The following is a 21,764-nucleotide window of genomic DNA, read 5'->3' as shown; positions in this document are numbered from 1 at the left end:
GTGGCGAAGAGCAGCAAACTATCCCCGTGTAAGTAGTCGAGGGAGCAATGAAGAAAAAAAACAACCATTGAAGGTGCTAGACACAATATGAACTACAGCATACAATATAGAAATCAATCACCAGATATGAGCAACGTCCAGGCTAATTAGGTGTCAGCAGTGTTCGTGCGCTAATGGCGCCATAAACTATATTTCAAAACCACGTCAACATCCCAGACTATAGTTCTCACACGAATATAAATAATATTTACAACAAAAATCCTCAAACTTCACTTGCACTCGTCCTTCCATCCCTCTTCCGCCCCCCTCAAAAAAAGTATTTACAGACGAACAATAACAACCCAAGACTTAAATATTCTGCATCTGAAAACTCTTCACCGTCACACTGCCGCCCAGCGCCGACGTCGCAAAGTTAAACACACCATACCTGTAACCGGTGAAAAACTGCCAGGTATTGGCGAGGCCAAACGAGGGTCCGAGCTGCTTGTACGACGTGCCGTCGGTACTATACCAAAACGTGGCCTGGCGCTGGGTGTTTGTTCCAAAGGCGGGTGTGATATCGGCCTGGATCCTGAGGTACAAGTCGGTGGAACCAGCAGGAATGGCTGGGCCCGTGGCGACGACGCTGCCGGTGGATTGGGTGGAGCCGTCGGAGTTAAGTGCGAGGCCGTTGACCATGACGAGGGAGGCTGTGGAGCCGCTCTTGTGGATGCCGATGTAGGCGGCTGTGTCGCGGAAGAGGACAGCACCCGCGCGGTCGCCGCTGGCCATCTTGCTGATGTCGAGGCGGAAGGTGCCGGAGGACTTGGGGCCGATGATGCGGTGGGTGAGGGTGTTGCGGGCGCCGTAGAGGTCGTTTGTGACGGTTGCGGTGGAGAGCTTGAGACCGCCCGCGCCGCCGAGCAGGCTGAACTTGGTGGTGTCGGGGTTGTGGTTCCATTCCCAGTCTGCGCTTAGAGAGGAACCGGTGAAACTGTCGGTGCCGGTGAGTGGGGGGACCGTCTTGCTGGTGGTCACAGGGCTCGGGTACGAGGCGCCCCAGGCGTTGTTAACCTTGACCACTGAAGGCCAGCCGTTGCTGTCGAAGGTAAGGGGAGCGACGACGGGGATGCGGCCCGCGGGGTACGAGTCGAGGAAGGCGACGTAGTACCATTTTCCGTCTTTGGTGTCGACGACACCGCCTTGGTGGGCGTGGCCGGCGTTGGAAAGGGGGCCGGAGATGCTGTCGACGAGGAGGCGGGCTTCGTAGGGACCCCAGGGGCTCTTGGATTTCAGGACCCATTCTTCGTCGGCGGGCTTGGTGGAGAAAATGTAGTACGTGCCGTTGATCTTGTACATGCGAGAGCCCTCGAGAGTAAGGCCATTGGGATCGCGGTACACCTCTTGGTTCTTTACTTCGGCGGTGCCGTCTTTGTTGAGTTGGGCAACTCGAACGGCAGGGTTGCCGTACGCGACGTACATGGTGTCGTCGTCATCGATGAAGATGCCGTTGTCGTAGTAGCACTTGGGAATGGTACCTGCGGCGGTCCAGTTCCAGCTCGATACCTCGCCGTTGTTGGCAGCGGCGTTCTGACCGGGGGCAGTCCAGATATATGTCTGGCCTGTCGATTGAACGCAGCCCATCCAAATGAACTTGTCGCTCGACTTGCGGTACCGCAGCGAACTCGCCCAGATACCCTTGACGTAGGACCGAGTAGTTGGGTTTGGCAGGTCATATGGAGAGCCAAAGTTCAATTTTGGTACGCTGTGAGTGACGGGCGTCCAGTTCACCAGGTCGTACGACTTGAGCACCTGCATAAAAGTTAACGACATGATTCAAAACTTTCTACAACTCAATGCCTACGGGAGCTCCTGGACTGAACGCAAAGGTCGATGATGAGTAATAGAACACATCCCCGACTCTGAAAACATCAAGATCAGGATAATCTTGGTATATAACAGGGTTGTTAAACGTCGTCGCGCGGCTCGACAGCCCACGCTTGTCCGACACCGGGCCCGCAACCGACAAGCCCGCCAAGAGCAACGACAACGAAGAAACAGTAGAAACGCGCATGGTGTCTATGGGGGGAATCGAGAGGGGAAAAAAAGGCAATCCACTTCGCCTGATGTCGAAGAAGCAAATGACATCAAACGGGACCTGGCGCCAGCTTTATCAAGTACAAAGTCCAGGACCCCCGTTTCCCTTGCTCCAAATTTCTCCACATGAGCAGCATATTTAGTGCTGAAGTAGCACTATGTAATCGGTGCCGGACGCACGCACTACCACCCGATCCCAAACTCCCGAAATCAAAGAATTAAAAGAAAGCACGGGGCGCCAGGGCTTGTCTCCACGTATGGGGTTCAATGCTCGAGTCTGCGCAGGCTCGGTATTGGTGCGGTGCGGCCCTGAATTCTTCCGTAGCGCGACGGGAAAAGCACCAATTTGCTTTTCATTACCGCCGGCTATGGTAAGAGGGACCCGCATCATCGTCAGATCATCAATTCCGTTGGAAGGAGGGGAAGGGGGAGGGGCGCTATGCAGATCAGATAGATTTGGTTACTAGAAAAGATCCGTGGGCCGTCGCTTGTGCTTGTTCGCTCGCCGCCGCCGCCGCCTTGTCATGCGGGGTTGAAACAAGGAGTCGAGAGCAATGGAAATAAGCTTGGCCGCTCGGACGTCTGTCGCCAATTACGGGCCTTGGCCTTGGTCGACTGCGCAATTTCAATGTTTCATGACATCTCTCTAGCTCCGGATACACTTTTTTTTGGTGCGCGCTCACGCTGTGCGCAAAGAGAAAGAAAAAGAAAATAGATGATTGTGGCTTATCGCAAGAATTTGCTTGCGCCTTTTATTTTCTCTCTTCCTCGTTGGGGGATTACTCTGTTTCAGTTTCATTTGGGGTTTATGCATAGTAGCTGGGCCCATCTTCGTGAACGTGCGCAAGGTGTTTTGCGAATGGTTTGCATGGTCCGTCATGCAAATGAAGCAGTTGATGCCAAGTAATAAAGAAAGCTTAATCAAGTGGTACAGGCGCAACATGCCCACATGGCGGGGTCCTAGCAGGATGCATGCATGTGTAAAAGAGGCAGCAGATGGACTTGTCAGTGTTGGGGCTGACATGTTGTCTGATGTCGAACCCTAGTATTAGTAACGTGCTTGAGCAGATGCTTATTCTCACGCTAGTAAGCACTGTCAGCTGTTTCAGAACACGTTAATCATTGGGACCGTTTTCTGTTCTAACTATATTTCTCTAGTTAGCGTTAAGACATTTGGGCTTGTTAGGGCGGTTGGTACGAGGATTTATCCGGACTCGAAATCCAAAGAGAAGGACAAAGCATGAAGCGATGGATGCAGGATCTAGTATTCAGTCATGTCCGATTCCAGCATGTTGCAACTCTCTACTGGACCCTGGAAACGGCTCGGACGGCAAATGCAGTGGAGGCTTAAAGTCGCGGCGTAATCTCGCTATAACACTATCAACTAGACTCGTCTAGAAGCCCGGCAAATCACCTTAACGTGGCTGAAACGAAACACGGCTTGGAATCCCAGGACAGCATCGGCCCAATGTTCAGTTGCGCTTGTACCCGAGTGACAGACACGCGTAACATTCATGGTTCCACGGCATCCTCAAACCTTTGGAAGAACCTTCTTCAAAACCTCGACCAGTCCTTTGATCTCTTCCTCCGTATTGTAATGTACCATACTGACTCTCGTAACATAGCCATCAGGGTCTATCTCGAGGATTTCATCGCACAATCTCTTCGAATAAAAGTGTCCCCATCGAAAGCCGTAGTTGCTGATTTTTTCGGCTTCAGCCACAACTTGCTTACTGTTCATGCCTTTGACTACAAACGAAATAGTCGGAACCCTGACTTTACTGTCCGTCGACGTTGAGCCCAGAACCGTGATATCAGGGCGCGAATTGAGAAAGTCGAGGAGGATGGTTTGCAGTTTTCCCTCGTGTTCTGTAATGGCAGGGAAGGCACCAGAAAGGTACGACGTGATTTGTGGAATGGACTGAACACATTCGTAGTTTGAACCAGCAAACCCAATCTTGTCCTCAAGCGTCTTTGTGGGATTGAAGTAGTGTGCCATGGGTTTCATGGCCTTTTGTCCCGATTCGCTAGCGTAAAGTACGGCGATGTGAGGGCCATAGACCTGAGGCTCTCATCAGCACATGCCGGTGAGGCAAAAAAGTTGAAGAAGGAATGATGACCCTGACATACCTTGTACCAGCTGAATGCATAAAAGTCTACCCCAAAAGCCTTCACGTCAACCGCACGGTGGGGCGCATAACTTACGCCATCCACGCAGAACAAAGCACCGACTTCATGTACTGCATCTGCAATCGACTTGACGTCATGTATCGTACCCAAAATGTTGCTGACATGTGTGCAAGCAACAAACTTGACTTTGTCGCTCAGGAGTGGCTTCAGGTTCTCTGCTGTGAGCTTGAGTCCATCTTCTTTGCTAGACGCCCACCACTTCACAGTAAGCCCAAGACGTTCGGCCATGAGAAGCCACGCCTTTACGTTAGTCTCATGCTCCATCTTTGATAGAATGATTTCCGATCCCGCGGGGAACTGTAGCGTAGAGCCAAGATTGACAAACAATTGAGTGGTAGATGAGCCGAGGACTTTTGACAGTTAGACAAAGAATGCGCACAAGACCCCAAAGGTGTTACCTATTTCATCGCGGCCTGCATTGACGTACTTTGCAGCAGCCTGGTAGCCTTCCTCGTACTTTGTGTTGGACTGTGTGCCGGTGTGGTATGAAGCACCAAGCTGCACATTCGTCTTGCTGAGATACTGTGATATGCTTTCATAGAACTTAGTTAAACGTGCTGTTTCTAGATATGCGGTATACTCACGAGTCAATCACTTGGTCCAGCGTCTGACTGCCCCCCGCGTTATCAAGAAAAACTTGGTCTTGCTGAAGAGCCGGGAAGCGCGACCGCGCTTTGGAAATGTCAAAAGTCATTGTGAAAAGATTGGTAGCACAGAAGGAAAAAAAAAAGAGTCTGGAGACAACGGGAAGGAAGTTTATCAGGAAGTTTGATGTTTGAAGTGGAACTAGAGTATACCTATACTAGCCGTGCGCCCTACGTAGATAATGCGGGGTTTTTCCTCGATGAAGCAGGTGCTACGTTACGCAGTGCCACTCCTGCCCCACGTAGCTTGAAAACATCCACGAGATGTATCTTCCCCAACCACATGATATGCAATGAAATTTCACAATCTGAGATCAGAAGATGTTGCCTAGGGAATACGTCCATGAGCTTCTCTCAACTAGCCGAGGTGGAGGAGTAAAAGCCAATCGATATTCCCCCCCGCTACTCCTGTATCCTACAGCGATACCGATGGATTTTCAAAGCAAGACGATCCTTCTAAATTTCTGAGCATTCTTGTGCCACAGCATGTTACGAAACGAAAATCATCGGGGTCATGATCCATCTGTGTTGTATATGAAGGAGTATTTGGCAAGCTAGAGAGGTTATCAATTCCCAATGGTGAATGCCCGAGCTCGACATCAGCGAAACAAATTACAAAAGAGAAAGTAGAAGAGGTGTTCTGTTATCCCTGGTTCAGTTGCTGGAAACCAGGGGATAGTTCGACACCATTGGTTGCCTGAGGGTTTATAAAGCATTGGAATGCATTGAATGCTGACGGGGATTTATATGTTGTGAACTAACCCATACCTCGACGTGAACACGCGAGCTTTGCTCACATCCCCCCCAAGTTGTGGAGAAGATGGAGAGTATTTGGGTTGGTGGAAAGCGGGGGTTTACATTGTGGATATTCCTGTCTTCTGAAAAGGTTGGGGGGGAAGATGACAAGGACTTTGTTTGAAGAAGAAGATGGGGGTTTCTTTTAGGTGTGGCAACCTGTGTATACTCATGTATTGTTATATCCGGTGATAACATAGTTTGAAAGGTTTGACATGGTTCAAAACAAAACAAAAAACTAACTACTTTACGGCGCTACAATGGCATACTCCTTGCCCCCATACCTCGACATAACCACCGACGTGATGATGCTGCCCGTGGCCGAAAGCATCAAAGCATCCACAAATTCGCGCTCTGCCTCTGTAACACTCGCATCGGTATTCAGGCGGGCCAGCTCACGCACCATTTCCTGCTCCACTTCCATCTGGAGGGCCAACGTGACAAACTTTGCTGCCTCGTCGCTGTCCAGGGCATACGTCTTGCGCACTTCGTTGACGGTATTGACCATGTAGCACACCTTACCATGTACGTAGGCGTACTTCTCCTTGTCAAACGAGCCCAGGTCGTTGACAATCGATGCGTGATCGCATAGCAGCCGGATGAACTTTGCGATACGCGGGCTGTCAAGGTCGACGGTGGAGCAGAGAGAGAACTTTGCACATGCGACAATGTATCTAAGGGGGCAGCGCTTAGCCTTTTCCATGTGCAATTCGTGGAGGATTAGTGAATACTCACAAGGCAGCAGCGTCGATGACTCTATAATCGAGGAATTCGCGGAGACTGGCAAAGGTAGCCGGTGGAGGAGGGTGGTTTATGAAATTTATAAGATGGATCGCTACGTCTACGCCGCCGTTGCCGGCAATGCTATCTTCGTCGTACAGGCCTTGGATAGTGGCGTTCATGGCCTTTTGCAGATCCGATGCTGATTCGTCGTCTGGGAAGTGAGCGCGTGCTTCGAGGTTCGATACGAACTCTTTTTGAATTGTAGGGATCTGTCATTCAGTTGTCAGATATTGGAGAGGAAGGTTGGGAGACCTATGGTCTTGGTATCACGTGCCTTGTCTTCGCCATTCATCTCCCATACGTCTGCAGGAAAAGCGATTAGAGTAGTGAAACTTCTGTCATGGGTTTAGCTTACCATCGAAAATGAAGATATAGACAAGGGTCTCCGCAATGATTTTGAGCCGGTCCCCGCTTGCAGCTGGCCACAGGTAAGCACTGAAGCGAGCCCAGTTGTCCTCTATCATTGGCAGCTCCTTAGCGGCAACAGCTGCGAAGGATCTTCCACCCTCCTTCATTGTTGTTGTGGCGGTTGGGTCGGAAGCAAAGTGTTGTAGCAAGGCTTTTATTGCGTCTACAGCCGTTTGCCAATGCATGCTCTGTCTTAGATGGCGGATTGAAGAATGCCAAGGAAGTCTTGCATTGACAGGAAATATCGGAATGCTATTGGCGTTGAGCTTGTCATTGTTTGGGATCGAATATTCAGTCTGAGTAGTAAGCATGTCGATGACGGACTTGACATTGATGCTTTCGGCTTCGAGATCAGGAAAAGACGAAACGTCAATCAGAGACGGCAAGGGTGGTTGGTCTTTTGGCATATGATCGTAACTGTAGTTGATTGGCCAGAGGAAATCATTGTGATCCTTGGAATTGAAGGATGCTAGTCAGAGATTAGCGTCATCAGGACTGGAGACGACATGGAGCTAACCAAGGTCAATGCTTTGCTGCGCTTCCATGGCGAATGTGTGTTTGGGAGTATGAAATAGATGGACTATGGGAGATGTCTTTGTTGCGTACATTGAGGCATCGGGCATCCCTTTAAATAAATTCTCAATGTACGCTGTCATCGGTGAGCGAAAGGCTCTATCTCCATCAAATGCAGAGACCAAGTCGAATCCAGATGCATTTGCGGACCTCATCCTGAACTTGCATTGAAAAACGAAAGAAAAATGCACCATATTATCACTGTAAATCGAATCAAAGGACTGGAAATGCAGATGAAGACGGGCCAAGGCGATGCGAGTTGGCGGTGAAGACGGCCCGCGCCGTAGTTTGCAAAAACGTCCCATGCTTTGCGCCAGCCACAGTTCTGTAAAGTCTATACCAGTGTGGGATATACATCGTTAGCGTCATCCAATGGTAGAGGGTCAAAGCCCACCAATTTGATTGAGATGCTTGCTGAACGGTGAGGAATGCATTAAGACTAGAGTAACTTGCATTCAGCAGTCACTGACGTACTCTTGGCCTTGGACCCCGTCGTTCGGCTGTTGCCCATAAAAATCCTTTTTATTAAAGAGTGCAAATCTCTTCCCCCTTGTAAAATTGTTGAAAATCCGAGTGTTTCTGTACGTAGCCTCATCTTCAGCGAAAATGCCTAGAGCATTGATATTCTGCGTTTACTTTTTCCCGTTTTTGTTTTTTGTTTTTGCGGCTGGGATCCTTGAAGGGTTAGTTGTAAAGAAGCTTGTTTGAATGTGCCATGGACAAGTGCTGGAGGTTTCAAGTATCTTCTGCATCTGCCTTCTAGACATGGTATAGCCCAACACAAAATCGGTACAAGTACACACTATGCAGCCAAGCTGCAGCCTCTGTAGCTGAATCTCGTGAGTTTTCGAGTAAAAGCTAGATCAGCTTGCGTGGATCTATGCTCGTCTCGGTATTGTCGTTGTCTGCATTGCTTGTATGTTCAATCCCCTGGCTTCTGTAGATCGCCCTTCAATATGTACGTCTGTCACACAGTTGTTCGCGAGAAGTGACATTTCCTGTTCTATTGGCAGTCGTTTTTATTTGTTTCTATCATCGTAATATTGTGATTCTATCGTTTTGGGCATGTTCGTGGTGAATTGCGTAGTCCGGGTACGACTTGAGGACTCTCTGTGCTCTTTTGTGTCGTGCCAAGCAAAGGATTGTTCTTGTTTTTTTTGTGTGGCATTATTCCGTTATTTATATTATCAGTAGATGTGGGAATGATGATGACAGTTCGGCTTGCCCTTGGTAACAATCTGGATAGGAAAGAGACTACATCAAGGCCGATTAGTCATGCCTGTATGCTTAGTAAGGACGAGAAAGGAAATAGTAAAAAGAGCAAAAGACACGACTGAGAAGTGATATATTAGACTGCCAAGATGTGCAGCTTGCCCATTTTGGAAGATGCAAAGAATCACTCTCTGCTCTTCTCAACACGTGCAAGCCCTTTGTGCTAGTGCGAATCTTCCCGCTCCAGGGCTTAAAAAGAAAAGGCTTAGCGAGAGAGACAGTACTAGTGTATCTCGGGTGGGTGACAGGGCCGAGCGGCCAACTGGATGACAGGTGTAAGTAGTGTACATGTGTATACCATGACTCCAAGGCAAGGTTGCGGCTGCCGCGTGGCGGCTCTGGCAAACAACGCCACTAGTGTAGTCCCCATGGAGTGGTAATAGTGATACTACCATGTACAGAGCCCGATTCGGGTTCAAGAGTATGTAGCCAAGTCGCACTGGGTGGATTGAGCAACAATGAGTCAATGACAGCGTGCAGGTCATGCGACCTTTGACCACACTTGACCATGGACTAGGGAGCCCCAAGAAGTTGTTGCGACATGGGCCGAGACACGGAGCTCTGTATCGTCACTTGCAGATAACCATGGTGGAGGAGATAAGGCCGAGCGAGAGGGTCGGTCATTTTTCTTCTGCCGCTGTGTCGCGTGGCAGGTGGAAGTAGGTGAGGTAAGGCAGAAAAAAAATGAATAAAAACGGTAAGTGTAGAGATGTCGGGCTCAATAGGCGCCCAGGTGGGGCTTGCTTGGGCATCCCGAGCCGCAAGTGTATAGCGGACAAGGCCACAAGGTGGGTCGGTAGGGCAGCCATGAGCCGCAAGTTTGTGGAGCCGCGGCCCAATGGGGATGGTTTTGGGCAGCGAGGGATGCCGATACTGAGACAACAGAGGGCAGCTGGTGGATGGAAATGTGAGTCACATCTTGGCGGGCCGCACAGGGATAGAGAGGAATGGCAGCCAGGCGTGCTGAACCTGCATAGTGCGGTGAAACGAAAGCGGGTGAAATTTTTTTCGGGAGCGACTGTTTTTTTTTCTTTGGGCTACGAGGCGATGGAGGGATCCGTGGTGTAGCGGGAGTGACTAAGTCCTCGACTACTAGCGAGCGTCCCACGTGTTCCTCCACCCATCCCGCGCTAGTCCAACGGCCGGGAACCTGGCTGGCAAGCACGCACTCGAACGGGTTGCAACGAAAATGGATTGCGACAAAAGTGTCGCGCAGCAACATGAACCGTTTCGCGCCGTAGTGGCTGTTTGGGAGAACCTGGCACCCGGGTTGCTGGGATTGGAGCGAGTCGGGTGTGCAGACGACTGCGAACGCGGTTTGAGAAGCCGTCTGTTCGTCATGCAGAGGCACATGACGTTGGCTGTCAAGGTAGTACAGTAGAGTGGCAGGACGGCGGCCGACGTGCATCTGACACTGACACTGACACTAGCAACAAGACAGAGGGGGTGCAGTGTGTATACACATGACGATTTTTTTTTGGTTAATCTATGGAGCATACGTCAATGGCATTGTTTTGCTCGTGGCACAAGGCGTCGCATCATCGGACGTGAATGGTGAGGCGGCCTGCCAGCGTCCAGCTCAGTGGTGCACACTCTGACACGACCGAGGCCAATACGACCAAAGTGGGCTGTGTGCGACGGTTGGTTGAAAATCTGTTGGGTAGCAGGGTCATGGTACACTAAATGCAGCTAGTCGTGTAGATTGAACAAACGGGTGGACATGGCACTTGGACCCGGCCTGCAAAGTCAGTAGGCGGTGGTGTGGGAGCGAGTGCGCTACTTCAGACTGCCAAGTGTCACACAGGTGCGTCAACGGCGACGCGAGGGGGAAGTATTCTGGAAGCTGTAGCGGAGTTCTTGGGTGGGAACCAAGTTGCTTGGGGGGGCAGAGTAGGACAGCAGTAGGCAGGGCAGGAGCAGAGTAGAGGGAGTCGATGCGGTGGTGCGTCTGTTCACCGGAAGCGTGGTGGGGTAGTGCAATGGTGTCGGCTAGGCGGAGTAAGCGACGCTTGAGCAGCCGCGTGATGAATAGACGGGCGCGGGCAGGCTTGCGGGCGGACACGAGGCAGGAGCATCCGAGTTGGCAGCCAGGCAGACTCGACACCGGACACGGAGAGGTCGAGACGGCCAGAGCAGAGGACACATGTTTCGGGTCGGGTCGTTGAGGGGATTAATGAAGGCCACGGCGCACCATGAGTGCTTTGTTGTTCCTGCATGGCAGAGACGATTGACGTGGCCGAGCCAGGAGAAAAGAGGCTAGCCGGCAATCAGCAGAGAGGCTCAATGACGTGAAATGGCGGGTGCAAGGATGACGAAAAGGAAGGAAAAAAAGGAAGAAAAAAAGAGAGCGGCATGCAGCTAGGCGTGTGTGCCCTGCGCCCGTTCACCGCAGCAGACTCGACGACGATAGACGGTGGACGGTAGATGCAGCTGGAGGGATGAGGAGCGGCTAGGAAACGGCGGCCAGGCCGAGGACGGGACGAGAGGAGATCAGCAGGCGGCGGCGAGGTGGTTGATGGACGCGGGCAGCGTGTGGTTGAGCGTGGCGGGCGTGGTTGAGCGCGGCGAGGGGTGCAAAGCGGTGAAAGATGGGCGCATGCACCAGCCAGTCTCAGCAGCGAACGGCTCGCAGGGCCAGCCCAGGCCAACCAAGCCAGCCAGGGCCGGGCAATGCCGGTTTCAGCTGGCCGTCGACGCCCGCTCGAGCTGCTGCATGTTGCGCATCTGAGGCGGCCGACGACGACGACGGTGCCAGTGATCACCGCCAGGGAGCACCGCCATGGCCGCCCCGTCCACAACCATCGAGTCGTCGTGCTTGCCGTCGAGGCCAGCATGTCTACGAGATGCAGTCCCGCACAGCGCAGCGCATTGAGCGGGCGGGCGTCGATGGCGTCGAGTGGACAAGCACCGCTATGCATGCAACGCATCAATCAGGACGACTGGTGTGCAGCAGCGTCGCCACCGCGGCCGCCATGGACCCAAGATGTGGGAGAGCCCAACCGATGCAGCGCATGGCATAGGGCAGAATATAGTACGCGCCGTTTTGAAATTTTACGGCGGGCGGGCGGGGAAAGGTTTCCTTGCCTGCTGCTTGCTGCGGGTGTGTGTGTGTGGGTGTGGGTGTGTGTCGAAGCCCGAATGCGATGCGCGCCTGCATGCCTGCCTGTCACTCACTCAGTCACTCGCGCCCTCTGCCTCTGCCACTGCGCCCGTCGCCGCCCGTCGCCCTGCACACCAGCACCGAGCCCGTCATACTCTGGCTGCAGCTTGCTTGTCTCGCATATCCTCAGCCCCCCCGCCCACCTCCACTCCCCTGCCCCGTCTTTGTTTTCCCTTTTTTCTCTCGCCTTGCCTGCCAACTCCTCCCTACCCTCTGCATCTCTGCCGCTGTCCATCCACCTCTCTCCTCTCCCTCACATCCACCCTTCCACCCTCACTCCCCTCTCCACATGTCGCCCGCTGGCCCCGACACGGCCTCGCTCAATCACACACCCCTGCTGACAATGCGCTCTCCACGTCTCGTTTGATTGCCCACCACCGCCCCGCCGCTAGATATTTTTGCCGACTGCTCCCTGCCCTCGACAGCCTGTCCGCCCTGCTCCCAATTCTCACCACCAACTTTTGCAATCTGCTCCCCCTGCCGCCGCCGCTGCCGACATGGCAAGCGCACAGGATCTGCAGGCTACCTGCGAAGACTATGATTCCGACCAGAGCGAACAAGGCTACGAGTTCCAGGGCCGCTCCTCGGCCAATGCTGCAAACGTCTCCACCAAGCGCTCCCACCCCGACGACTTGAATAAAGAAAAGCCGCCCCCTCAGGAGCGCGTGCCTACCAACCTCGATCTTCGCTCCGACTCAGGGTACAGCAGCTACACCGCCGCCACCGTGAGCAGCACTAATTCTGCTCAAAGTGCCCCGTCCCAGCGCAGCCCTCCTGCTGCCGCCCCCCCTACCGCCCGTCCAGAGGCACCACAACCACCACCACCCCAACCTCAGCAACAACCACCCCCGCCGCCCTCGACAAAGACCAGACGGCCTACCCAGTCCCACTCGGAACAGTCGAGACCCAAGCTGCCCTCGCGCACCGCATCCCAGTCGTCCAAGCCCCTCGTCAAGCAACGCCGGCCCACAATCACCCAGGACCCGCGCCCCGAACGCACCGAACGTGAACGCCTCGCCCGTCGCGACAGCAGAGTCGAATCTGAATGCACTGATCCCAAGTGCACCACCTGCGGACCAAACGCCCTTCCTCAGCACCTCGTCAGGCCCGGCATCAAGCCCACCCAGTCCGCCCGCGACATCGACCGTCTCTCTGCTGACACCCGCTCCATGCGTTCCGATCCAGCCTCGTATTACCAGTCACCCCCTTCACCTACTCAGCTCCGCCGGCCCCCCACCTATAGGCAAGAGGCTGCCATTGTCCAGCCTGCCGTGAACCCCCGTCGCCGCCCTTCAACTTCACGTCCGCGCCCAATGAGCTACAACGGTGAGCACAACTACCAATACCACACCCCGGGCATGCCCGCACCCTACCCGAGCCCGCCCCAGGAGCACGGCCCGCCCCCCTCGACCTCTGCGCAATGGCGCCAAATGCCACAGTACCAGATGGGTGGCATGGCCCCTCCTGTAGTCCCCTATGGTGCGCCTCAGGCCTACCCAGCGCCCTATTCTTACAACCACACGCCTCCGCCATACGATGGTCCACAAAGGCCAGGCATGCCGCCTCGGGCCTCATTCAACTCTGCACGCAATGGACCTGCCCCTCTTATCACCCAGGCCCCATCGCGTGAACAACAGTACTCGGCAAGGTACGGCCAGCCCCAGAGTGCCACCCAAGCCAGGTTTCCACCCCAATTGCAGCTCCAAGAGGGCGCCTATGAAAGCGACAGTGGATCCGAGACCGGCTCATCCGAGGAAGACGACGACGAGTACTATGAGCAACCCGATCCCAATGACCCTCGCAACCGACGTGCTCTCATGGCACCGCAACCACCAAAGATTGAGCAAGCAAAGCCAAAAGCAAAAAGCAAAAAGCAACAGCGACCCCCCATGCGTCACGCCAACACGACCCAAGTGGTGGACGAACGTCCTAGTCGCCGCATGTCTGTGTCTCAGCCTCCAGCTCAGCCGCAGTCTCTAGTCATTGATGAGCGTCGCAGGAAGCGTACTTCAAGGACCATTGAAGAGCCTTCCCGCCGTGCCTCCGTCAGTCGACCAGCTCCTCCCTCCCGCCAGATACAGTCCGAATACCCCGGCCACCGTGGCCAGATTGTCGTCGCCAACTCGAGCAAATCTGAACGGCGTCGTTCGGCCCAGGTCTATGAACAGGTATACGACCATTATCCCGAGGACAGACGGGCAGCCAAAGCCGCCAAGGAAGCCAGAGCCCGCGCCCGCGAAGAAGAAGAGGCCCGAAGAGAGCAAGAGCAGTACGAAGCCGAGCTTGCTCAGCAGAAGCGTCTCAACCGCACCTCCAAACAATACTACCAACCCCCAGCAGCGTTTGACAGCGATGAAGAGTCTGAATCAGAAGAGTCTGAAGACGATCAACTTCCGCCCGAGGCACCGGCACCACCTCCTCCTCAGGCCCGCCGCCGCCGTCCAACTGACGCGGGCAAAGGCAAGGAGCGTGTCCTCGAGCACAAGACCAAGCGCATCGAGAGTGCGGCCGAAGAGTACATTAGTGCTCGCCGCGGTGCTCCCGGGCCCCTGAATGATCCTATTCACAATGCTGCACGCCACTCGAGAACCATTTCCATGCCCTCTCACTCTGGCTCTTCGGGAAGTGAGAGAAGCCGAAGCAACCGCACGGCCGTCACCAACGAAAACAACGAGATTCGTCTGCGAGTCGATGCAAACGCTCCACTCAGCTTGCAGTTCAATGGTGACATGGAGGGTCGCACTCTGCGCATGATCCCGGCCGAGAACGGCATGGCTGATCTGGTCATCAGCGGAGGGCGCGACCGTGAAAGTGTCTACCACAACAGCGACAGAGGTAGCAATGCAGACGACCGAAAGGCATTGGTGCCAAAGCAGCCGCGGAGACAGGCTGAAGAAATGACCGAAAATAGTTTACGCAGCTCCCGCAGGAGGCGTGACAGCCAAGTAATACGAGAGCAACGCATAGAACGGAGCAGTGGCCAGCGACCTTTGCGTCAACGCGCCCACACCAGCTCCTACTACGGCGAATAGGCTTCTCCGAACCTTGAGCAGTCTGCCTTGCTGCTACGATGCACACGACCACTTTTGGCAATTCTTCAGCATCTGTACCCACGACGAATTGGCTACGTGCCCTTTTTGTTTTGCTTTTCCCTCCATCATATTCAAAAGTCTCTGTTTCGTTATCCTTTCTTTTAGCGGGTCGGAAACAGGTTGAAACAAAAGCTTTGCATGGACTTGGCTGGCTGTCCACAAGGCCAAACTTGTTCATCAGCAAAAAAGTTCTAATCGGTTGGCTTTGGTCGCGTTCTCAAGACTGGTTTTGATTCCCCAACTCGCGTTTCATGTTTGAAGTGTTTTTGGCTTGCGTTCCCCCCACCCAACGACTCAGTATTTGTTCACAAACAGTAATATTGGTTGTAGATTGGAACGCTCACGCAACAAACACCCATGACATGGCCCGCGAGAAAAGCGTCGCACCATTACAGGAATGCGACCTCTTATTCAGCCGTGTGCTTGTTTCCTCATGCTTTTTCTACCTTGCTATTTTGGTAGCGTTCGTAACTTTTGTTTTTATTTTCCCTTCCCCTTTCTTCCTCTATCTCTATCTGTTTTTGTTCTGGAATGTTTAACGGCACGCGCAAAAATCCCCTTTGATAATTTTCTCCTCTTCCAGCTTCGCACTATACCTGCTCCCCGCGGAGGTTATTCAAGCTTCTATATTTTTTTTCACTTCTTTTTTCTTCCTTGTTTTTTCTTTGTTGTTTTGCTGGTGGATGTAATACCCTTTTCCTCTCATGTCTGTTGTTGTGTGGCTGGATCTACGTGGCACATGTGTCGGAAAGGTTGTTCTTTTTTCCTTTGGCTGCTTGAAAAAGACGAAGAAGAAGTTTGAAGAAAAAGTAAAAAAGCTGAACCTATGCGTTGGCAGTGAAGGAATGGCGAGGGGGGGAGAAGGAAGCTATGACGCTTTCATGACGGTTGATGATGGATGGCCCAATGGAAAAATGGATGAGCTACGTAGCGTTTTTGAATGCTTTGTTTTTTTTCACGTCGTTGTTTTTTCCTGTTTCCCTTATTCTTTCCATAGCCGAGTTGACACGTCGATGGTGGACCTGGAATGGTTTTGTGGTACCTGTAAAGCTAAGCAACAGCCGACAGGTACAGCAACAATCTGCTAGTTTATCATTGACGAGAATACAAGTTGTTCTTGCTCTTGTTCTCCTCAAAACCTATTGGTCTCTCTCTCTCTCTCTCTCTCTCTCTCTCTCTCGCTTTGCTATGCGTGATCATGTTGTGCATGCCACATGTTTAGATAATCAAGTCAGTCGTATCGAGGCTTTACATGCCCCCCCTCACTCTTTTTAGCTACCCAAGTAGCTCCTCCGCGGAAAGAGAGATAGGCAGAGCCATACATTACATACCCGATGACTATTCATGTATCGTTTGGTTCAACTCTCCATCTTTACCGCCCCACAAAAAATGTACCGCGTCCGTTACATCCACACTTCTTCTTTCGCGAGCCGGACAAAAAAAAAGAAAGAAACAAGTAACCATCCGCAACTTCGCTTCCTTCCTCTCTCTTTCTCTCTCCCGTGAGCCGGAACAAAATAAAGCCACTCTACCTTTTCATCCCCTTCTTCCATTTCTTTTTCCCCCCATCACACACCATATTCTAGCACTAATATATCTTCTTTCCCCGCACTCTTTTGCCCATTACTATGCTTACCCGGTCACGAGAAAAGGGCGGGTAAAAAGAATACCCTTTCTTTTGCTTTGTTGTATCCTACGACAGTGTGCCAACGGGGGGTTGTGGCAGATGGATAGGGGGATATGCGTAGATTTTGTTCTTTGTGTCCCAATTTTCTTCTTTCTTTCTTACCGCTTGAATATGGTAGACAATCTGGGGGGGCGTTCACGTGATGCAAAGGTTTGTTTCGTAAGGCATGTTTGGAATCTCAAAAAGGAAACCTCCTTAGTCTTGAGGGGAAAAAAAATCTGCCATGACATGTTACGCCAAACTTTTTTAAGCATAAATGTAACAAAAGGGCCCCCCAACCGTACTCATCGCATCCCCAATCGTAATGTTCGGATACCCCACATACTCACCCACCGACAAGGCATCACCCAGCGTAGCATTCCTCGCCGTCGTATCCCCAATACCACCCGCACTTCCAGCAAGCGCTCTTTCGCGGTTCTTGAGATCGAGATTCTGCCAGGTCCACCACACGCGATCAATCATGGCGTGGTGAGGATAAAACGCCGGATCAGCAGGACTATTGTAGAAATCCGAGCCTGCATCTCCGCCAATTGTGTAATCTAAACTTTTCCGTTAGTAGGGAAAAAAGGGGGAGGGAAGCTTTGAAAGTGGAGAGAGAGAGAGAGAGAGAAGTGTTCTAGAAAGAAACTTACGACCACCAGTATGCACGCCCATGCGGCCCTCGGCAAATGCGCCCTGGTACTCTCTCTGAAACGTCGCAATGTCCGTGTAGTTCTTGAGTAGCCGTACGACCTCAGCGTCTGTCGTCGCATTCGCAGCTTGCAGCGAAATGTCGCGGCTGAGACACCGCGGGTTGTAGCCTAGCCCATTGGGCTGTGGGTTCTTTGGCAGACCGCCGCCTGGGAGCTGGAGCATCGTTTGTAGAGGGCCCATGTTGATTTTGAAACTATGTTTCGAAGTTTATGTTAGCTCGGGCATTACTACTGAAAATCGGTGGGATAAAAAAGGTTGGGCACTGCTTTACTCTTTAAATGGACCCGATGTCACACATCCACCGCCTGAGCCTGGGGCTAGGTGCATGTAGCAGGGCCCGGCTATGCCATCCCACGGGAAACAAGAATAGTTGCGCCCGGGGACGTAGCTGCCGTCGCCAGACATGCTCGAGGCGCTGCCGTCGAAGAAGGGGCCGCTTTTGGGGTCAGAAGCGTAGTGTGCCCAGTTGTAGTAAGGGAAAGTGCCCCTGTAGTCACATTCTTTTCTGATCATTTGCTCAAAGACCCAGGTGAAGTAGCGGTGCCACGTTAGGAAGTTGCCTGTGCCGTGGATCGTGAGCGACTGCTGGATGTGGGTGACGACTAGGTCATCGTAGCGGCTCTTTGCACCGGGAGCGACAGATGCTGGTGTCCTTGCAGGGAGCTTGTGAAGACAGTTGACAGCATCGGTGAAGGCAATTCGCTCTTTGCGGGATAGTGTTGCCCTTCGTTGATGTTAGTGAGGTTACGCCTTGACCTATAGTGCCGACTCACCACTCTCTGCGAACCGACGCTTTGTCTAGTGTGCAAGTCCCAGGGCTTGGAATACCATTCTTAGCTAAATGAATCTCCAGCTTCGTCATGCCTTCAGCGGCAAGGCGATCGTTCTCCATGAACTTGGCGCTAGTAGTACTGCCGGCCAAGGCAACACTAAGGTAGGTGGAGATCTTCATTGTAGAGTCCGTCTCAATGGGCAGGCATGTCCGCTACTGTAAATCCTGAAACAGAGTGCTACAATGAGCTATGGCGAAGGGCATGCTGTTCGAATTACTTATCGTTGAGCTTTATATAGTACAAAAAGAACTGGTGGCAAGCAGCCTAAAATACCCGATCATGGCTAGCTTCATCGCTTGAAGGCAAATACTTAGGCCGGATGCAGCCCATTTTGGCGAACCAGAGTCAGTGGCATCAGGCTAGCTCTGTAAGTCTGGATCCGCATACACAGTGGCAGACCAGGGGCGATATTGTTTGCCGAGTGGGGGCGAGTAACGCCTAGAAAATCTTTGAGTAGCAATGTTGCAAGCTGCGATAAGAGAAAATTTACGTACTAAGCGTGTTGCGTGTGGTATGAAGTACATAATACACGAGACCATTGGACTTTTCCAAGTTCACCAGGTGACGACATTTCTCGCAATCTAAAGCCACGTTGTGATAAGAAGGGGTAACCGGAGGAAGTTTCCTCATCTTTACGACTGTGCCACGAGGGTACATGCAAGTGTTGAGCGATTAATCAATGGTCGAACCACACGATTGCCGAGACCCATGTGCATGGCTCGAGAAGGATGTAGTGGTCTAGTGCGATTACACACTTACCGGGGGGAGGGCTGTCAACGGGTGAGGGACGGCACGGAAGGGACGGCATAAATAAGGGTAACCGAGCATGCTAACTCTATCAAGTTCAGACCATGCCATCTTGCCGGATCCTTTGCTTAACACTTGCAACGTCTAGTCAAATTGCGTCTTGCGCATACGAACCTCAACGGCTCTTAGACAAAAGGTTGCGTGGCGTGAAGAATAAAACTCGTCCCATGAATCGTATGCATGAGATGTCGTTCAACTGGAGCCATCGACAGAGTGAATTGCAGCCGTGAACCCTTGAACATGATTACGGCGAAGTGGCCAAACCGACAATAACAACAGCTCCTAGTATGTGGCACAGTCAGGCCATCCATGAGAGTCCCGCAGAGATTTAGAACGAGAACCAGAGGAGCAGAAGTACTCGGATATTCTCTCCTTTCCCGACACCTAGTAATGCGGCGTAGTCTCCAAGCATGCCGCTTCGAAACTTGCCACTCGCTTCGGTTCCGATGCTACGGAATACAAGCGCGTCAAAACAAAAGTTAAGTTCTTTGCCTTCCTAGCCAAACGTACGTAACACTTCTTGACTGTGCCGCACATGATTTCGAGGTGGTGAAACGGCACAAATAAATAGTGCTGGTAGTATGAGCCACAGAACGTGACAATCCCATCCGTCCATCATCGCCTCACAGTAGAATGTCCTCGAGGCGTTTGCTTGCTTATTCGATACCGCAGTATGTGGTGGCATTGTCGGTTGCTTTGTTGCGCTGCTGGGTCCGCCTGAAAATCGTCAAATCCTTTGGTAGAGATGACTGGGTGATGATCAGCGCATTGGTACGTATTGCAGGTTGGGACCTGCCTCAAATCGGCGTGTTGATGAATTAATCACAGGTACCTACAACTGCGTGTTTCTTATCCTACATGACCGAGGTTTCGCTTGGGCTAGGAAGCCGAGTTGATATACTAAAAGCCAATATGTCAAACTACCACAAGTTGCTGCTGACTCGCCTTTTGCACCAGGTGTTTGTGGTAGTGGCGTTAGGCCTGGTAAAAGTATCAGTTTGCCTGTTCCTTCTTCGTCTGGTTATGAAGAAGCTGTACATCCGGGCCCTTTGGGGTATCATCATATTCATAGTCGTATTCACCATCGGCAGTGTACTATCAATAGTGAGTAAAATCTTCTATCGATTGTGCGATAGCATGGCATACTACCGTCCCTCTATATTTTTCTTAAACATGACTGGTATTTTAGATTCTCCAGTGTGTTCCCATCTCAGCAGGATGGAACTATTCTTTGCGTCCACCGCCACTCGGTGTTGGCAACGCAAAGTGTTACAGCCTCGGCACGTTTCGTAAGATTGGACTCTTCAACGGAGGTATGAAGATACCATGTGCATCATTTTCTGGCCTCATTACTGATGATGTAGTGATTCATATTCTCTCGGACATATTGCTTGCTCTTCTGCCGACTCCCCTTATTTGGAGACTGCAGATGGTCAGACGCGCCCGCTTCACGCTGGTAGCAGTCCTTTCTGTCGGCATCCTTGCGGCAATCGCAGGAATCATTAGACAAGTTAGTGTCGGTCCACTTGACGAGTATGGTGCGTATTCAATCTGGAACTTCACTGAATTGCATCTGGGTATCATCGCGGCTTCACTACCAGCACTTAAACCGATTTTCAAGAAGTTCATCGAAACCATTGGTACAAACATAGCAAGAACGCCGAGATATGGACCGTCTAACAGTATCATAATGTCACCCCTTGGAAATACGGCAGCTGCAAAAAGGGGTTGGGAAATTGAAGATAATAGCGACGTTTTCATGTTGTGTCCTCCAGACAACATTCGTGTGACGAGCGTAGTGCAGGTTCACCAAGGATGGTCGCGGCCATGAGAGTGTCAATCAGAAGAAACAAACAAATGCGTCTTGAGGATAGAGTAGGGTAAAACAAATCCATGTTTTCTGTATGTATAATGAGAAACAAAAAAGGCTGATGGCTCGCTTGAGCAGGCCAGGCAAACCCAACAGCGTTGTGAAAACGGGGTTTGTAGTTGCTCTATGTCGACACATTTGAGGAACATGATGCAAACATGACGACCAATTATGAGACGAGCAGTACGAAGGGATATGGAAACGGTTGTTCGATGTACTAAGGGTTGATGTGAGACAGCCGTGAGGGCAATTGCCATCTCTGTGCCTCATACCAAGGCACTAAGGGATTGCAGGAGAAAATGGCCGTGGGAGTGATGAGACACTGTGTCCTTTAATATCAGAATGTAACGTAATATCAGTATAGTAAGATGATTAAGAATATGTGATTCGGTAGGCGGATGAATGATCATTGTCTTTGATAGTCTTCCCTTCCATTGTTACATTGCAGACCTCACGTGACCAGGTAGCCTTCAACTCCAACATGCGCCTGAATATTCCAGAATTAGTCGAATATGCATCAGTGTATTTTCTGTTAGAACAGTCAATGTTGTGACGGTCAAGTTGCTAGGATACTAGAACGAGCTGCCATCGGCTCAAGCGCTTAGATGAAGCGGATGCTTTCCCCACCAGGTGGGGGGTACGGTTTTCAAGGATAGTCGTCTGGCTACTGATTGGCTTGGACGCCACTCTCGGTACATGATCAAGGGTCTTGGGCCCAAAGGTCTGGGTTTTTAGTATCGTGCAACGATATGACATGATGATACAAATGGATCTGCTCGACAGTGTTGTTGCACAACGACACTAGCCACCCCAGCCCTCATGGAAGATTGCAGTCAGCTTACCCGGTCTCGTTGGGCACAGACAATGAGCGCCATGTACAA

At 51.8% G+C, this 21,764-nt stretch overlaps 7 protein-coding genes across 7 annotated transcripts; 3 read left to right on the top strand and 4 right to left on the bottom strand.

The window, feature by feature from the left end:
- Window positions 1–348: 348 nt before the first annotated feature.
- Window positions 349–2,053, bottom strand: PSV08DRAFT_362842 (glycoside hydrolase; the record flags this gene model as incomplete). Its single annotated transcript, XM_014223222.1, has 2 exons — window positions 349–1,791; window positions 1,844–2,053. The coding sequence occupies 2 exons, from the start codon at window positions 2,051–2,053 to the stop codon at window positions 349–351; spliced, it is 1,653 nt and encodes a 550-aa protein (XP_014078697.1).
- A 1,352-nt stretch (window positions 2,054–3,405) lies between these two features.
- Window positions 3,406–5,036, bottom strand: PSV08DRAFT_304029 (pyridoxal phosphate-dependent transferase). The gene is made up of 4 exons (XM_014223221.1): window positions 4,851–5,036; window positions 4,665–4,798; window positions 4,207–4,616; window positions 3,406–4,138 (listed from the first exon to the last, which is right to left on the bottom strand). Exons 1-4 carry the CDS (start codon window positions 4,958–4,960, stop codon window positions 3,608–3,610), a joined length of 1,185 nt encoding a protein of 394 aa, XP_014078696.1. The 5' UTR covers window positions 4,961–5,036; the 3' UTR covers window positions 3,406–3,607.
- A 916-nt stretch (window positions 5,037–5,952) lies between these two features.
- Window positions 5,953–7,441, bottom strand: PSV08DRAFT_391658 (isoprenoid synthase domain-containing protein; the record flags this gene model as incomplete). Its single annotated transcript, XM_066093520.1, has 5 exons — window positions 5,953–6,379; window positions 6,441–6,697; window positions 6,763–6,791; window positions 6,844–7,365; window positions 7,414–7,441. 5 exons carry the CDS (start codon window positions 7,439–7,441, stop codon window positions 5,953–5,955), a joined length of 1,263 nt encoding a protein of 420 aa, XP_065949021.1.
- A 4,758-nt stretch (window positions 7,442–12,199) lies between these two features.
- On the top strand, window positions 12,200–15,162 carry PSV08DRAFT_391656 (uncharacterized protein). Its single transcript, XM_014223217.2, has 2 exons — window positions 12,200–12,601; window positions 12,653–15,162. The coding sequence occupies exons 1-2, from the start codon at window positions 12,399–12,401 to the stop codon at window positions 14,931–14,933; spliced, it is 2,484 nt and encodes an 827-aa protein (XP_014078692.1). The 5' UTR covers window positions 12,200–12,398; the 3' UTR covers window positions 14,934–15,162.
- On the top strand, window positions 14,933–16,145 carry PSV08DRAFT_303990 (uncharacterized protein). Its single transcript, XM_066092635.1, has one exon. It carries the CDS (start codon window positions 15,391–15,393, stop codon window positions 15,793–15,795), a length of 405 nt encoding a protein of 134 aa, XP_065949020.1. The 5' UTR covers window positions 14,933–15,390; the 3' UTR covers window positions 15,796–16,145.
- A 709-nt stretch (window positions 16,146–16,854) lies between these two features.
- On the bottom strand, window positions 16,855–18,325 carry PSV08DRAFT_362838 (uncharacterized protein; the record flags this gene model as incomplete). The annotated part of the gene is made up of 4 exons (XM_014223214.1): window positions 16,855–17,219; window positions 17,313–17,566; window positions 17,645–18,097; window positions 18,147–18,325. The coding sequence occupies 4 exons, from the start codon at window positions 18,323–18,325 to the stop codon at window positions 16,927–16,929; spliced, it is 1,179 nt and encodes a 392-aa protein (XP_014078689.1). The 3' UTR covers window positions 16,855–16,926.
- A 1,321-nt stretch (window positions 18,326–19,646) lies between these two features.
- On the top strand, window positions 19,647–20,844 carry PSV08DRAFT_248054 (uncharacterized protein; the record flags this gene model as incomplete). The annotated part of the gene is made up of 4 exons (XM_066092363.1): window positions 19,647–19,784; window positions 19,842–20,117; window positions 20,150–20,326; window positions 20,443–20,844. The coding sequence occupies 4 exons, from the start codon at window positions 19,647–19,649 to the stop codon at window positions 20,842–20,844; spliced, it is 993 nt and encodes a 330-aa protein (XP_065949019.1).
- Between the last annotated feature and the right edge of the window lie 920 nt (window positions 20,845–21,764).

This window comes from Bipolaris maydis, assembly GCF_028858645.1.
Source record: "Bipolaris maydis strain C4 unplaced genomic scaffold PSV08scaffold_8, whole genome shotgun sequence".
Classification (NCBI taxonomy): Eukaryota; Fungi; Ascomycota; class Dothideomycetes; order Pleosporales; family Pleosporaceae; genus Bipolaris; species Bipolaris maydis.
This window is presented reverse-complemented; position numbering and strand designations above follow the sequence as displayed.

Excerpts from the sequence above, each read along its gene's own strand:
- PSV08DRAFT_303990 (XM_066092635.1), top strand. The coding sequence starts at position 15,391 with ATGCGACCTCTTATTCAGCCGTGTGCTTGTTTCCTCATGCTTTTTCTA.
- PSV08DRAFT_304029 (XM_014223221.1), bottom strand. The coding sequence starts at position 4,960 with ATGACTTTTGACATTTCCAAAGCGCGGTCGCGCTTCCCGGCTCTTCAG. Across the intron at positions 4,799-4,850 it reads CTGGACCAAGTGATTGACTC|CATATCACAGTATCTCAGCA; the intron begins GTGAGTATACCG and ends GTTCTATGAAAG. Across the intron at positions 4,139-4,206 it reads ATGCATTCAGCTGGTACAAG|GTCTATGGCCCTCACATCGC; the intron begins GTATGTCAGGGT and ends TGAGAGCCTCAG.
- PSV08DRAFT_391656 (XM_014223217.2), top strand. The coding sequence starts at position 12,399 with ATGGCAAGCGCACAGGATCTGCAGGCTACCTGCGAAGACTATGATTCC. Across the intron at positions 12,602-12,652 it reads GATCTTCGCTCCGACTCAGG|TGCCCCGTCCCAGCGCAGCC; the intron begins GTACAGCAGCTA and ends TTCTGCTCAAAG.